Source organism: Syngnathus floridae, unplaced genomic scaffold (genome assembly GCF_059516105.1).
Source record: "Syngnathus floridae isolate MCC-2025c unplaced genomic scaffold, RoL_Sflo_1.0 HiC_scaffold_204, whole genome shotgun sequence".
NCBI lineage: Eukaryota > Metazoa > Chordata > Actinopteri > Syngnathiformes > Syngnathidae > Syngnathus > Syngnathus floridae.
The window spans coordinates 1-12,734 of NW_028284200.1; the positions used below are offsets into that span (position 1 = coordinate 1).

The following is a 12,734-nucleotide window of genomic DNA, read 5'->3' on the forward strand; positions in this document are numbered from 1 at the left end:
AACACCATGCCGCACTGAACAACACCATGCCTCACTGAACGACACCATGCCGCACTGAAAGACACCATGCCGCACTGAACGACACCATGCCGCACTGAAAGACACCATCCCGCACTGAACACCATGCCGCACTGAACAACACCATCCTGCACTGAACAACACCATCCCGCACTGAACAACACCATGCCGCACTGAACAACATTATGCCGCACTGAACATTATGCCGCACTGAACAACACCATGCCGCACTGAACAACACCATGCCGCACTGAACAACATTATGCCGCACTGAACAACACCATGCCGCACTGAACAACACCATGCCGCACTGAACAACACCATGCCGCACTGAACAACACCATGCCGCACTGAACAACATTATGCCGCACTGAACAACACCATGCCGCACTGAACAACACCATCCTGCACTGAACAACACCATTCCGCATTGAACACCATGCCGCACTGAACAACACCATCCCGCACTGAACAACACCATCCCGCACTGAACAACATTACGCTGCACTGAACAACACCATGCCGCACTGAACAACACCATGCCGCACTGAACAACACCATGCCGCATTGAACAACACCATGCCGCATTGAACAACACCATGCCGCACTGAACAACACCATCCTGCACTGAACAACACCATGCCGCATTGAACAACACCATGCCGCACTGAACAACACCATCCTGCACTGAACAACACCATCCTGCACTGAACAACACCATGCCGCACTGAACAACACCATGCCGCACTGAACAACACCATGCCGCACTGAACAACACCATGCCGCACTGAACAACATTATGCCGCACTGAACAACATTATGTCGCACTGAACAACACCATGCCGCACTGAACAACACCATGCCGCACTGAACAACATTATGCCGCACTGAAAAACACCATGCCGCACTGAACAACACCATCCCGCACTGAACAACACCATGCCGCATTGAACAACACCATGCCGCACTGAACAACACCATGCTGCACTGAACAACATTATGCTGCACTGAACAACACGATCCTGCATTGAACAACACCATGCCGCACTGAACAACACCATCCTGCACTGAACAACACCATCCTGCACTGAACAACACCACCCCGCACTGAACAACACGATCCCGCATTGAACAACACCATCCCGCACTGAACAACACCATGCCGCACTGAACAACACCATTCCGCACTGAACAACACCATGCCGCACTGAACAACACCATGCCGCACTGAACAACACCATTCCGCACTGAACAACACCATGCCGCACTGAACAACACCATGCCGCACTGAACAACATTATGCCGCACTGAACAACACCATGCCGCACTGAACAACACCATCCCGCACTGAACAACACCATGCCGCATTGAACAACATTATGGCGCACTGGACAACATTATGCCGCACTGAACAACACCATGCCGCACTGAACAACACCATGCCGCACTGAACAACACCATGCCGCACTGAAAAACACCATGCCGCACTGAACAACATTATGCCGCACTGAACAACACCATGCCGCACTGAACAACACCATCCCGCACTGAACAACACCATGCCGCATTGAACAACACCATGCCGCACTGAACAACACCATCCTGCACTGAACAACACCATGCCGCACTGAACAACACCATGCCGCACTGAACAACACCATGCCGCACTGAACAACACCATGCCGCACTGAACAACACCATGCCGCACTGAACAACATTATGCCGCACTGAACAACACCATGCCGCACTGAACAACACCATCCCGCACTGAACAACACCATGCCGCATTGAACAACACCATGCCGCACTGAACAACACCATCCTGCACTGAACAACACCATCCCGCACTAAACAACACCATGCCGCACTGAACAACATTATGGAGCACTGGACAACATTATGCTGCACTGAACAACACCATGCCGCACTGAACAACACCATGCCGCACTGAACAACACCATGCCGCACTGAACAACACCATGCCGCACTGAACAACATTATGCCGCACTGAACAACACCATGCCGCACTGAACAACACCATGCCGCACTGAACAACACGATCCCGCATTGAACAACACCATCCTGCACTGAACAACACCATGCCGCACTAAACAACACCATGCCGCACTGAACAACACCATTCCGCACTGAACAACACCATGCCGCACTGAACAACACCATCCTGCACTGAACAACACCATCCCGCACTGAACAACACCATGCCGCATTGAACAACACCATGCCGCACTGAACAACACCATCCTGCACTGAACAACACCATGCCGCACTGAACAACACCATGCCGCACTGAACAACACCATGCCGCACTGAACAACATTATGCCGCACTGAACAACATTATGCCGCACTAAACAACATTATGTCGCACTGAACAACACCATGCCGCACTGAACAACACCATGCTGCACTGAACAACATTATGCCGCACTGAACAACACGATCCCGCATTGAACAACACCATCCCGCAGTGAACAACACCATGCCGCATTGAACAACACCATGCCGCACTGAACAACACCATGCTGCACTGAACAACATTATGCTGCACTGAACAACACGATCCTGCATTGAACAACACCATGCCGCACTGAACAACACCATCCTGCACTGAACAACACCTTTCCACACTGAACAACACCATGCCGCACTGAACAACATTATGCCGCACTGAACAACACCATGCCGCACTGAACAACACCATGCCGCACTGAACAACACCATGCCGCACTGAACAACACCATGCCGCAATGAACAACACCATCCCGCACTGAACAACACCATGCCGCATTGAACAACACCATGCCGCACTGAACAACACCATCCCGCACTGAACAACACCACCCCGCACTGAACAACACGATCCCGCATTGAACAACACCATCCCGGACTGAACAACACCATGCCGCACTGAACAACACCATTCCGCACTGAACAACACCATGCCGCACTGAACAACACCATGCCGCACTGAACAACACCATGCTGCACTGAACAACACCATGCCGCACTGAACAACATTATGCCGCACTGAACAACACCATGCCGCACTGAACAACACCATGCCGCACTGAACAACACCATGCCGCATTGAACAACACCATGCCGCACTGAACAACACCATCCTGCACTGAACAACACCATCCCGCACTGAACAACACCATGCCGCACTGAACAACATTATGGCGCACTGAACAACATTATGCCGCACTGAACAACACCATGCCGCACTGAACAACACCATTCCGCACTGAACAACACCATGCCGCACTGAACAACATTATGCCGCACTGAACAACATTATGCCGCACTGAACAACACCATGCCGCACTGAACAACACCATGCCGCACTGAACAACACCATGCCGCACTGAACAACACGACGTCGCACTGAACAACACGACGCCGCACAGAACAACACGACGCCGCACAGAATAACACAATGCCGCACAGAACAACACAATACCGCACAAACAGTTTTAGATAATATTACGTCGCAGTCATGTGACGCGGACATGACGTCAATAGGCGGAACTCACGGCAAAATTATAATCCGTGGGCGTGGCTTGCAACAGGAAGTAGGAAAGCGGCAATTCTGGCAAACAAGACACAGCGGTTAGTAACACGATGACTAACAAGGCAAATATTTTTGTTTTCAGCTTGCAACTTGACCGTCTAGAGCGTACAAGGTAATTACAACTGTTTTTTTTTAGCCCTGAAAAGCGAGGGAGTGTGGCGTTTGGGAGGAATGTCGAACTCGGCGTCTGCTTCCAGCCACAGACGCCAAATTTCGACGATTATTTCGACTGGTCAACGGTTGTAAATTATTGCGTTGACTAAAAACTTTATTTAACTCTACTCTTAACTTTGCCGTTTCAGATATGCGGGTATTACACCGCGGAAATGACGTCAATAGGCTGAACTCTCGCCAAAATTCAAATCTGTGGGCGCAATGGCCTTGAGCGAGACACCGGATACAAACACGACGATTATCAACAGAAATATCTTTATTTTCTGCTTGCAAGTGGACCGTCTAGAGCGTACACGGTAAGTACAACTCATTGTGTTTAAAAAGATTTACGTTTGTGTAGTTTGCGTTGCGTTGTATCTGTGAATGTTGGTTGAGGCTAAATGTTAATGTTTAATTTCATTCCTTTAGGTTCCACGGTGTTTGTTGGCTGTATGTTTTCCACTGCAAGAAAAGGCTCGTATCATTGACCAGCAGGAGCTACAATGGTGAGTACCCCTTTCGTCTTCCATTTATGTTAAACACTTCCTATTTCATGTCTAACAGTACTCGATTTAACAAATAACCATAAATAAATACAGTGTGGGCAGTCACGTTAACATATGTGATTATCCTGCCTAATATGTTTATCACAAATATGTCACTAATCACTAATATGTCTATTTGTTTATCACAACACCTTTGGACCTTCAGCAATCGATTATTTCCCTTCATCTACATAGAGACAGAACGATGGTGTCTTAAACATCTCATTCATTTCACCAAATAACTTCACGCAGGTGGATAACGGCCGTCTCGGTCACGCTATGTTGCGTGATGCAGTTTTGAAGAACCAAATGCATTTATTCAATGAATAAGTCAAGCTAGTTCTATGTTTATGATGTTGTAAGTTACGGTACCGATTGAAGTTGAGTTCGAAGCCAGTGGAAAACAGCGCTGCGTTTGTGCTCTCCAGGTACAAATGTTGTGATCTCTGACTGACGACCGGGCGAGACTCGAGTAAGAGATGTCCAAACGAGCTCCGGCAGGGCGGGCCAAGGCGGAGCGAACGGACGCCCTTCAGGCCGCCAATGACGAGCTGAGAACCAAACTGATGGACGTCCAGTTAGAACTTCAGCAGGAGAAGAACAAGGTGAAAACCTCAACAGACAAACACTGCCTGCCTCCCTGCCTGCCTCCCTGCCTGCCTCCCTCCCTCCCAGTTTTCCCGATGTAGATTAGACATGCGTGTGCCATGACTGTGTCAGCCTACATCAACAAATGCACCGAGGACGTCAGCACCACTAAGAATGTCATCACCCGGGGCAACCAACGACCCTGGATGACTGAGGAGGTACGTCAAACGCTACGAGCGCGGAACTCTGCCTTCAAGTCTGGCGACAAGGAGACACTGAGGACAGCGAGAGCCAACTTGAACCGTGCCATCAGGATAGCGAAGCGAGACCGCAGTCGAAAATTTCAGGATCGTTTCCACGACGTCAAAAACATCAGGAGTATGTGGCAAGGCATACGGGCGATTACAGACTACAACTCACCCTCCCCCCCCCCGGTGGGTGTAGTTGATGCTGACTTTCTAAATGGTCTAAATAACTTCTTTGGGAGGTTCGAGGCACTAAACGGCACTCCAGCAGTTAAAACTGTCCCCCATCAGGAAGAGGAGGTACTCTGCCTTGACTCCGCCGATGTGTTGAAGACCCTTAGGAGAGTTAACCCCTGTAAGGCCCCTGGCCCCGACAACATTCCTGGGCGTGTGTTCAGGGAATGTGCAAGTCATCTGGCTGGGGTCATCACAGACATTTTTAACACCTCGCTGGGCCAAGCCACAGTGCCGGCGTGCTTTAAGACTGCCTCCATCATTCCGGTGCCGAAGAAACCTCAAATTTATTCATTTAATGATTACCGGCCTGTTGCACTGACTCCGGTTATGATGAAGTGCTTCGAAAGGCTGCTTAAAGGTCACATCGTTTCCAGACTCCCCCTATTATTTGACCCGTTCCAGTTTGCCGACCGGCAAAACCGCTCCACTCAGGACGCCATCTCCTCCGTTCTTCACCTGAGCCTGGCTCACCTGGAGGAGAAGAACACCCATGTGCGGAGGCTGTTCCTGGACTTCAGCTCAGCGTTTAACACCATCATCCCACAGCATCTGGTAGGAAAATTGGAACACCTGGGCTTCAACACCCCCCTTCGCAACTGGCTGCTAGACTTCCTCACCAACAGACCTCAGTCAGTCCGGGTCGGACAGAACACCTCTGATGTCATCACCCTCAGCACAGGCTCCCTTCAGGGCTGCGTCATGAGCCCCCTGCTGTGCACCCTGATGACACACGACTGCGTCCTCAGGTTCACCACCAATCACATCGTGAAGTCAGCAGACGACACAACGGTGGTGGGGCTCATCAGAGACAACAACGACCTGGACTACAGAGAGGAGGTGGAGCAGCTGGTGGGCTGGTGCAGAGAAAACAGCCTGATCCTGAATGAGGAGAAGATGAAGGAGATCATCGTCGACTTCAGGAAAAAACAGCCTCACCACGCTCCACTGATCATCAACAGCTCAGCTGTGGAGGTGGTCAGCACCACCAAATTCCTGGGGGTCCACATCACAGAAGACCTCACCTGGACTATGAACACTACGGCACTGGTCAAGAGGGCACAGAAGCGCTTGTACTTCCTGCGGAGGATGAGGAGAGCCCACCTGCCCCCACCCATCATGAGGACGTTCTACAGGAGCACCATAGAGAGCATTCTGACAAGCTGTCTCTCTGTGTGGTGTGGAGGCTGCACCGCCTCCGATTGGAAGAACGTGAGGAGAGTGGTGAGGACAGCAGAGAGGATCATAGGGGCTCCTCTTCCCTCCATTCAGGACATTTCATCTCAGCGCTGCATGTCCCGTGCCCGTAACATCATCAATGACCCATCACACCCCCACCATGGACTGTTCTCCCTGCTGCCCTCTGGGAAGAGGTTTGCAGCATCCGCTGCAGGTCCACCAGGTTCTGCAACAGCTTTTTCCCTGCTGTCATCAGACTGTTGAACACTAGAACTGTTGAGCTCTAAACTGAACTCTGCATCACACATTCACAGAACTGTACTTTATGACACTACGGACCTCTATCTTGCACTATCTCGCACTACCAACTTTACTGAACTTGTATAAACCCTTTAAATAGAAGTTTAATACATGGTTTAGCATTCCTCTGCACACTCTTGAATACTGTTTTGCCTACTTGCACTATTGCATAATTATCACTGCTGCACTTTATACTTATTTTTAATATATATATATATATATATATATATATATAGTATATGTATATATATATATTTTCATAGGATATGTTACTTCTATTCAACTGCAATATCACTACTTTGTTGTAAGACGTATGCAACGGAATTTCGTTTTGTATGCACCATGTGCAGACAAGATGACAATAAAGTTTGTCTAAGTCTAAGTCTAAGTCATGTCAGGTCAGCTGTCTGGAGAGAGAGAGAAGTCAGGACCTGCGGGCGGAGCACCACCGTGCCACCGCCGCCATGACGGAACTCAAAAGCAAACTCCATGAGGAGAAGCAGAAAGAGTTAGCCATTACCAGGGAGACATTACTGCGGCAGCATGAAATGGAGCTGATGAGAGTGATCAAAATCAAAGATGGAGAGATCCAGCGACTGAATGCCTTGGTCCTCAGCCTGAGGGACGGCTCCATGGACAAGGTGATCCGCTCTATCCGTGTCTGACTATCCGCACGCCACGTCGGGCTTCGATGCGGCCGCTACCGTATTGTGTAGCTTGTCCCCAGTAAGCGTCGCGGCGCTCCGTTGCGGTCTCAACGGCCCGGTGTGGCGCAATGTCTGCTCAGGTGAGGAGGGGGGGCGCTTTGCTGGCGGAGGTGGAGGAGACGCGGCGGTGTCGGGAGACCGAGCGGTGTCGCCTCCACCAGGAGCGCGGAAGAAGCCCTGGCAGCGGCCCAGCAGGCCTGGCAGTCCCGAGCGGCCGAGCTCCGATCGGCTCATCACCAGCATCGGGAGGAGCTGAGCCGAACCAAGAGAGACTGCGAGAGGGAGATCCGCCGACTGGTAGGACTGATCAGATGCGCGGTGCGTGGCTATGTTCCCAATTTCGTTGTATACCTGCAGTGCAATGACACCTAAGGCATTCTATTCTATTCTATTTCACAAGAAGAAAATGTCCGGTTGCTCGCTTCGCTTTTGTCACAGCAAAGGTGTTCTAGTCGATTCAAGAAAAAAATTGGCCGGTTGCTCTCTTTGTTTTTGTCACAATTCTGGCAAATGAGTTTGCCCGCCTGCCTGAGCGCTCCCCGTTTGTACATCCAGACGGATGAGATCAAGCTGAAAGACAGAGCGGTTAGTGTTTTGGATGAAGCCCTGGGGCCGGCCACGTCCACCGCCTTCAGCTGCAGACTCAGGCTGCCGAGCAGCAGATCGCTGCCCTGAGGGATTCCCAAAGGGCGGGCCTAAACTACCCTGGAAGTGGGGTCAACGCCGCTACTAGCAATCCTCTTCATTGCGTAAGCCACCTCATCACACACTTGCAGTACGCATGACTTAGTTCGTTGCTGGAGGAAGGTAGCACAAAAACAGTTTTGAACTTTGAACGAGTGCTTGTGTGTGTGTGTTGCGGGGCGTTTTCAGTCTCAGGAGGATCGGGACACGCGACGGTTTCATCTGAAAATCGCTGAGCTCAGCGCAGTCATCAGGAAACTGGAGGATCGAAACGCCCTGCTTTCTGAAGAGCGCAATGAACTGGTAATTTATTGACGGCACGCTTGAAGGTTTGCGCTACGTTTGATGCGCGCCATCCAGCGAGGCACCCATTGCGCTTGCTTATTAGTTGAGCGGCGCGGCGAGTCGGTTGCCTGGTAGATGTCTTTTATTGGGAGCCAAAGCCACGATTCCGTTCAAACCGATGCAAAAGGAATGGATGCGTTCTGGCCCGCGTGTTGTGCGTCTTTCACATCCCGCACTTCATGCTTGCAGCTAAAGCGACTGAGAGAAACAGAAAGCCAGTTTCTGCCACTCCTGTACAAAAACAAACGCCTGAGCAGGAAGAATGAAGAACTCTCGCTGGTGCTGTGTCGCCTTGAAAACAAAGTGCGCTTTGTCACCCAGGAGAACGAGGAGATGGCAAGCTTGGTAAGTCGACGCGGACAACGGCGGCGTGCCAACAGAGTCCACTGCATTTGTGTTCCACAGAGAAGGCCTAGTTCGCTCAATGACCTGGACCGCGGTTGCGGCCAGCAGGACGGTGAAATGGAGTTCCTTCAAGTTGTGGAGCAGCGGCACATCATCGACGACTTGTCCAAGGTCTTCAGGCAGGCGACTCGGTGCACGTACGGCAGCACCGCGCTCGCTCGCTGTCGCCAGGAAACCTTTTCCGTCCAAAGCTTGGCCGGCGGCCGCCATCCAAAAAATTGGCCCCTTAAATTCCGACCTTTCAAGCAGGAGCATTGTGCGCACGCGTTTGAACACGCTTTAGACTTGTTTTGCCGTTTTCAGCAGCTCAAAGCTCCCGTTTTGTCAGCGCCTTTGCCACTCGCTGTGCGCTGAAAACGACGGACTTGCCCGGCTGCTCAGCCCGTCAACCATGAGCCGCGAGCGCGACGTCATTGTCCGTAGGCAGCTAGTGGCAAAATGCACCCTGTTAGAGTTGCGCTCGCTCCAACTTATTTTGCAAGAACCACACGGGAGACAAGTAAGTTCTTTTGGACACCTGCAGGTGGAGAGTCCATCCGTTGTACGAATGAAGTCTGACTCTCGGCTCCTGCACGAGCATTTTAATTAAGAGAAACAGGGTGGGTGTAAGAGTGGATTGAATAGAGGAAGCCCTTGACCTCTAGTCAAAACATAGCAAGGGGTGTTTTACAACTTTGTGTAGGAAGGGATAAGCGATAGGGATAAATAAGGGATAAATAATATTATTTATTACAGGTCGCAGTCAAAGTCAAAGCAACACAATGATACGATAAAGATAATCTGGAAAACCCTGACACACCCTGTAGTTGTCACTTTTGGAAAAGACGAGCGTCCCTCCAATCATCGCCGGTGACGTGTTTTTCAGGCTCTGGAGACAGGAGCTCATGTCAGAAATGTCATTGTGAGTCGCGTTTGTTTCTGCGCCGGAGCCGTTCGTTCCCTTTGCATCCAAAGAATCTCAAAGGCGGATTATTTGTGTCGACAGGAGGGAGATTTGCTGCTACGATACCGACGTCGAGAATCTCTGAGGAGGAACAAAGCGTGAGGTCCTGCAAGGTGAGTCTGTTTGTTTGCGGCTGCTTGGTGTTGCGCAAGATGAAATGGCCTTTTTCTCGCTATCGTTCCTCTCGTCGATTCATCGTGAGGTGTCGCTTCAGTTTGTTCAGAGAGATGTTTGCTTCCGCGCCCGCAGGTCATCGAAACATTTTACGGCTACGACGAAGACGTGTTGGTGGACTCGGACGGATCGTCCTTGTCTTTTCACACCGACAGAACCCCCGACACGGAACCCGAAGAGGTAGCCCGCCATTTCTGCCAGCGTATTGGCACCAAACATTCCTCTTCAGCCTGGAATCGGACTTGTCTTTGCGTCGCGGGTGCTTTGTCGCCGGTCTGACTGATTCTGGTACTAGTGCTGTGTTGCATTGGTGTGTGCATGAAGAGGCGGAGCTTCGCTACCGCCAGCTGACGCAAGAATATCAAGCGCTGCAACGAGCCTACGCTCTGCTAGCCCAGACCAGCGAAGGGGACTACGACGCCGAGAAGGAGATCAAGGTGGCGCCCCTTCCCGCAACCCCCGGCCGGGTCGCAGCCTCCCCGTTCTCACCCAGCCTCGGGTGTTCTCTGGTCTGAAAGGAGGAGGAGGAGCCTCCCTCCTCCTCCTTTCAGACCAGAGAAAAGCTGATGGTAGAAATGGGTCACTATCAAAGCAGAGTAGCAGATCTGGAGTCAGCGCTGAAGCAACAAGGACAGGTAAGCTCATCAATGAGCACACCTTTTTCTCAGACAAAATAGCTACATTCTTCAGTCACTCATCCGTCTGGCATTACTGGACCAACCCCCCCCCCCCCGAACGTGGCTGGGAAAATGCGGAGAAAAGCAAATGTCATTTTCCAGTCAACCAAAGAATTTGTGGATGAAAATGACACAACATTCCAAAGCTGTCCACGCGTTTGTCTCTTCTAGAATGTCAAGTGGGTGGAGGAGAAGCAGCTGCTGCGTCAGAGCAATCAGCAGTTGGCCGAAAAGGTGACGGAAAGAAAAGCGCTGGGCGGAGTCGCTTGGCGTCACACCTGTCGGGAAGCCCCGCAGATGAGGTCTGACTGTCTTTTCAGGTCAGGCGGATGGAGGCGGAAGAAGCGCGTCTGAAAGAGCACATCCAGGATATCCGAGACCAAAACGAACTGCTTGAGTTCCGCATCCTGGAGCTGGAGGTGGGAAGACTCGCACAAGCGTGTTGAGGCCAGAGATGTGACGGACGGACGGACGGATGCATGCCTCTGCCTTTCAGGAGAGGGAGTGGCGCTCCCCCGTCTTGAAGTTTCTGCAAGTCCGTTTCCCAGACGGCCTCAGCCCTTTGCAGATCTACTGCGAGGCCGAGGGCGTGAGCGTAGGTAAGGCGTCCCTCGCAACCCTAACCTTAACCCGAGGTCCCAGAACACCTTACATTGCTCCTTGCGCCTTTCCCCCGGACATCGTCATCAGTGATCTGATGAAGAAGCTGGACATCCTGGGCTATAACGCCGTAAGTGTATGTCGAACTCCTTATGTTCGCACTCCACGAGACTCGGCGGCTCAAATGTGACTTTTGGAAGGCTTTGCGCTGAAAGAAGCTTGTTGACGCTGTGCCTTTGGGCTCTTGCAGAATCTCACCAACGAGGAGCAGGTGGTCGTGATTCACGCCAGGACCCTTCTCACCCTAGCCGAGAAGGTAACGCGCACGTCCACGCACGCTCTCGCATTCTGCTTATGTGACAGCAGCCTTTCCTCAGTGGTTAGAATACATCAAAGTGACCAAGTCAGCACTTCAACAGAAGATGTTGGACATTGAAAGTGAGAAGGTAGACAGACACGCGACATCACCCAAGGGGAACTCCGGCAATGTGCCCCAACAATTCTGACCTTGAGCTGTGCTAGGATATGTTCTGCAAGCAGAAGGGCTACCTGGATGAAGAGTTGGACTTCAGGAAGTGTTCCATGGACCAGGCTCATAAGGTAAGCCGCCCTCAAATCTCCCGCCGGACCACTGATGGACGAGGATTGCGGCCCAGAGGATCCTGGAGCTGGAGGCCATGTTGTACGAGGCGCTACCGCAGCGGGACTGCCCCGCCACGGACGGCGAAAAAGCCAGCCACGCTGGCGTGAATGACGTGCTGACGGCGGATCAGAGAGAAGAGCTTAGGAGCGCCGTGGACCAATGGAAGCGAGCCCTGATGTGCGAGTTGAGGGAGCGCGACGCTTGCATCCTCCAAGAGAGAATGGATCTGCTGCACAGCGCGCAACAGGTAAGGGCCCAAAGCCAGCCCGGCACTTACTTGCACGCTTACTGGCTTTTGAATGCCACTTTCCATTTGTCCGTCCTAGAGGAACAAAGAGCTGAAAGAATTCATCGAAGCTCAGAAGAGACAAATCAAACAATTGGAGGAGAAGTTTCTGTTTCTCTTTCTATTCTTCTCCTTGGCCTTCATTCTGTGGCCCTAACACCAGCTGGTGAGTGAGCTCCAGCGGCACCGCACTCGACACCTCCGATACACTGCCAGCCGGTCTCAGACGTTGGCAGACGCTCCGATGCCAACGTATACCCCCCGCCACGGTGACAGAGGCACCGCGTCACACCGGCGCTCATCCAATCAGAAGGCAGGAAAAGCAAATTCACATGCAGGGCACTTTTGAACCAGAAGAGAGCGCCACAAAAAACGGTTGTTGCCCCAAACGCGCACTAAAAAGGGTCAGAATAA

The 12,734-nt window shown here is 51.6% G+C and overlaps 1 protein-coding gene and 1 pseudogene across 3 annotated transcripts; both read left to right on the top strand.

The window, feature by feature from the left end:
* The first annotated feature begins 3,920 nt into the window (after positions 1-3,920).
* LOC148377369 (uncharacterized) lies at positions 3,921-11,237 on the top strand (annotated as a pseudogene).
* Positions 11,238-11,464: 227 nt separating this feature from the next.
* LOC148377370 (janus kinase and microtubule-interacting protein 3-like) lies at positions 11,465-12,646 on the top strand. Of its 3 annotated transcripts, XM_088368251.1 has the most exons (4): positions 11,465-11,521; positions 11,642-11,707; positions 11,769-12,281; positions 12,361-12,646. In XM_088368251.1, the coding sequence occupies exons 3-4, from the start codon at positions 12,069-12,071 to the stop codon at positions 12,475-12,477; spliced, it is 330 nt and encodes a 109-aa protein (XP_088224377.1). In that variant the 5' UTR covers positions 11,465-11,521; positions 11,642-11,707; positions 11,769-12,068; the 3' UTR covers positions 12,478-12,646. The 3 variants fall into 3 exon arrangements, with proteins under 3 accessions (XP_088224377.1, XP_088224379.1, XP_088224378.1); XM_088368253.1 differs by having other exon boundaries at positions 11,466-11,521; positions 11,642-12,281; XM_088368252.1 differs by lacking the exon at positions 11,465-11,521 and having other exon boundaries at positions 11,538-11,707.
* Positions 12,647-12,734: the final 88 nt, after the last annotated feature.

Coding starts and splice junctions, on each gene's coding strand:
- LOC148377370 (XM_088368251.1), top strand. CDS start 12,069: ATGTTGTACGAGGCGCTACCGCAGCGGGACTGCCCCGCCACGGACGGC. Junction 12,282..12,360: donor TGCTGCACAGCGCGCAACAG/GTAAGGGCCCAA, acceptor TGTCCGTCCTAG/AGGAACAAAGAGCTGAAAGA.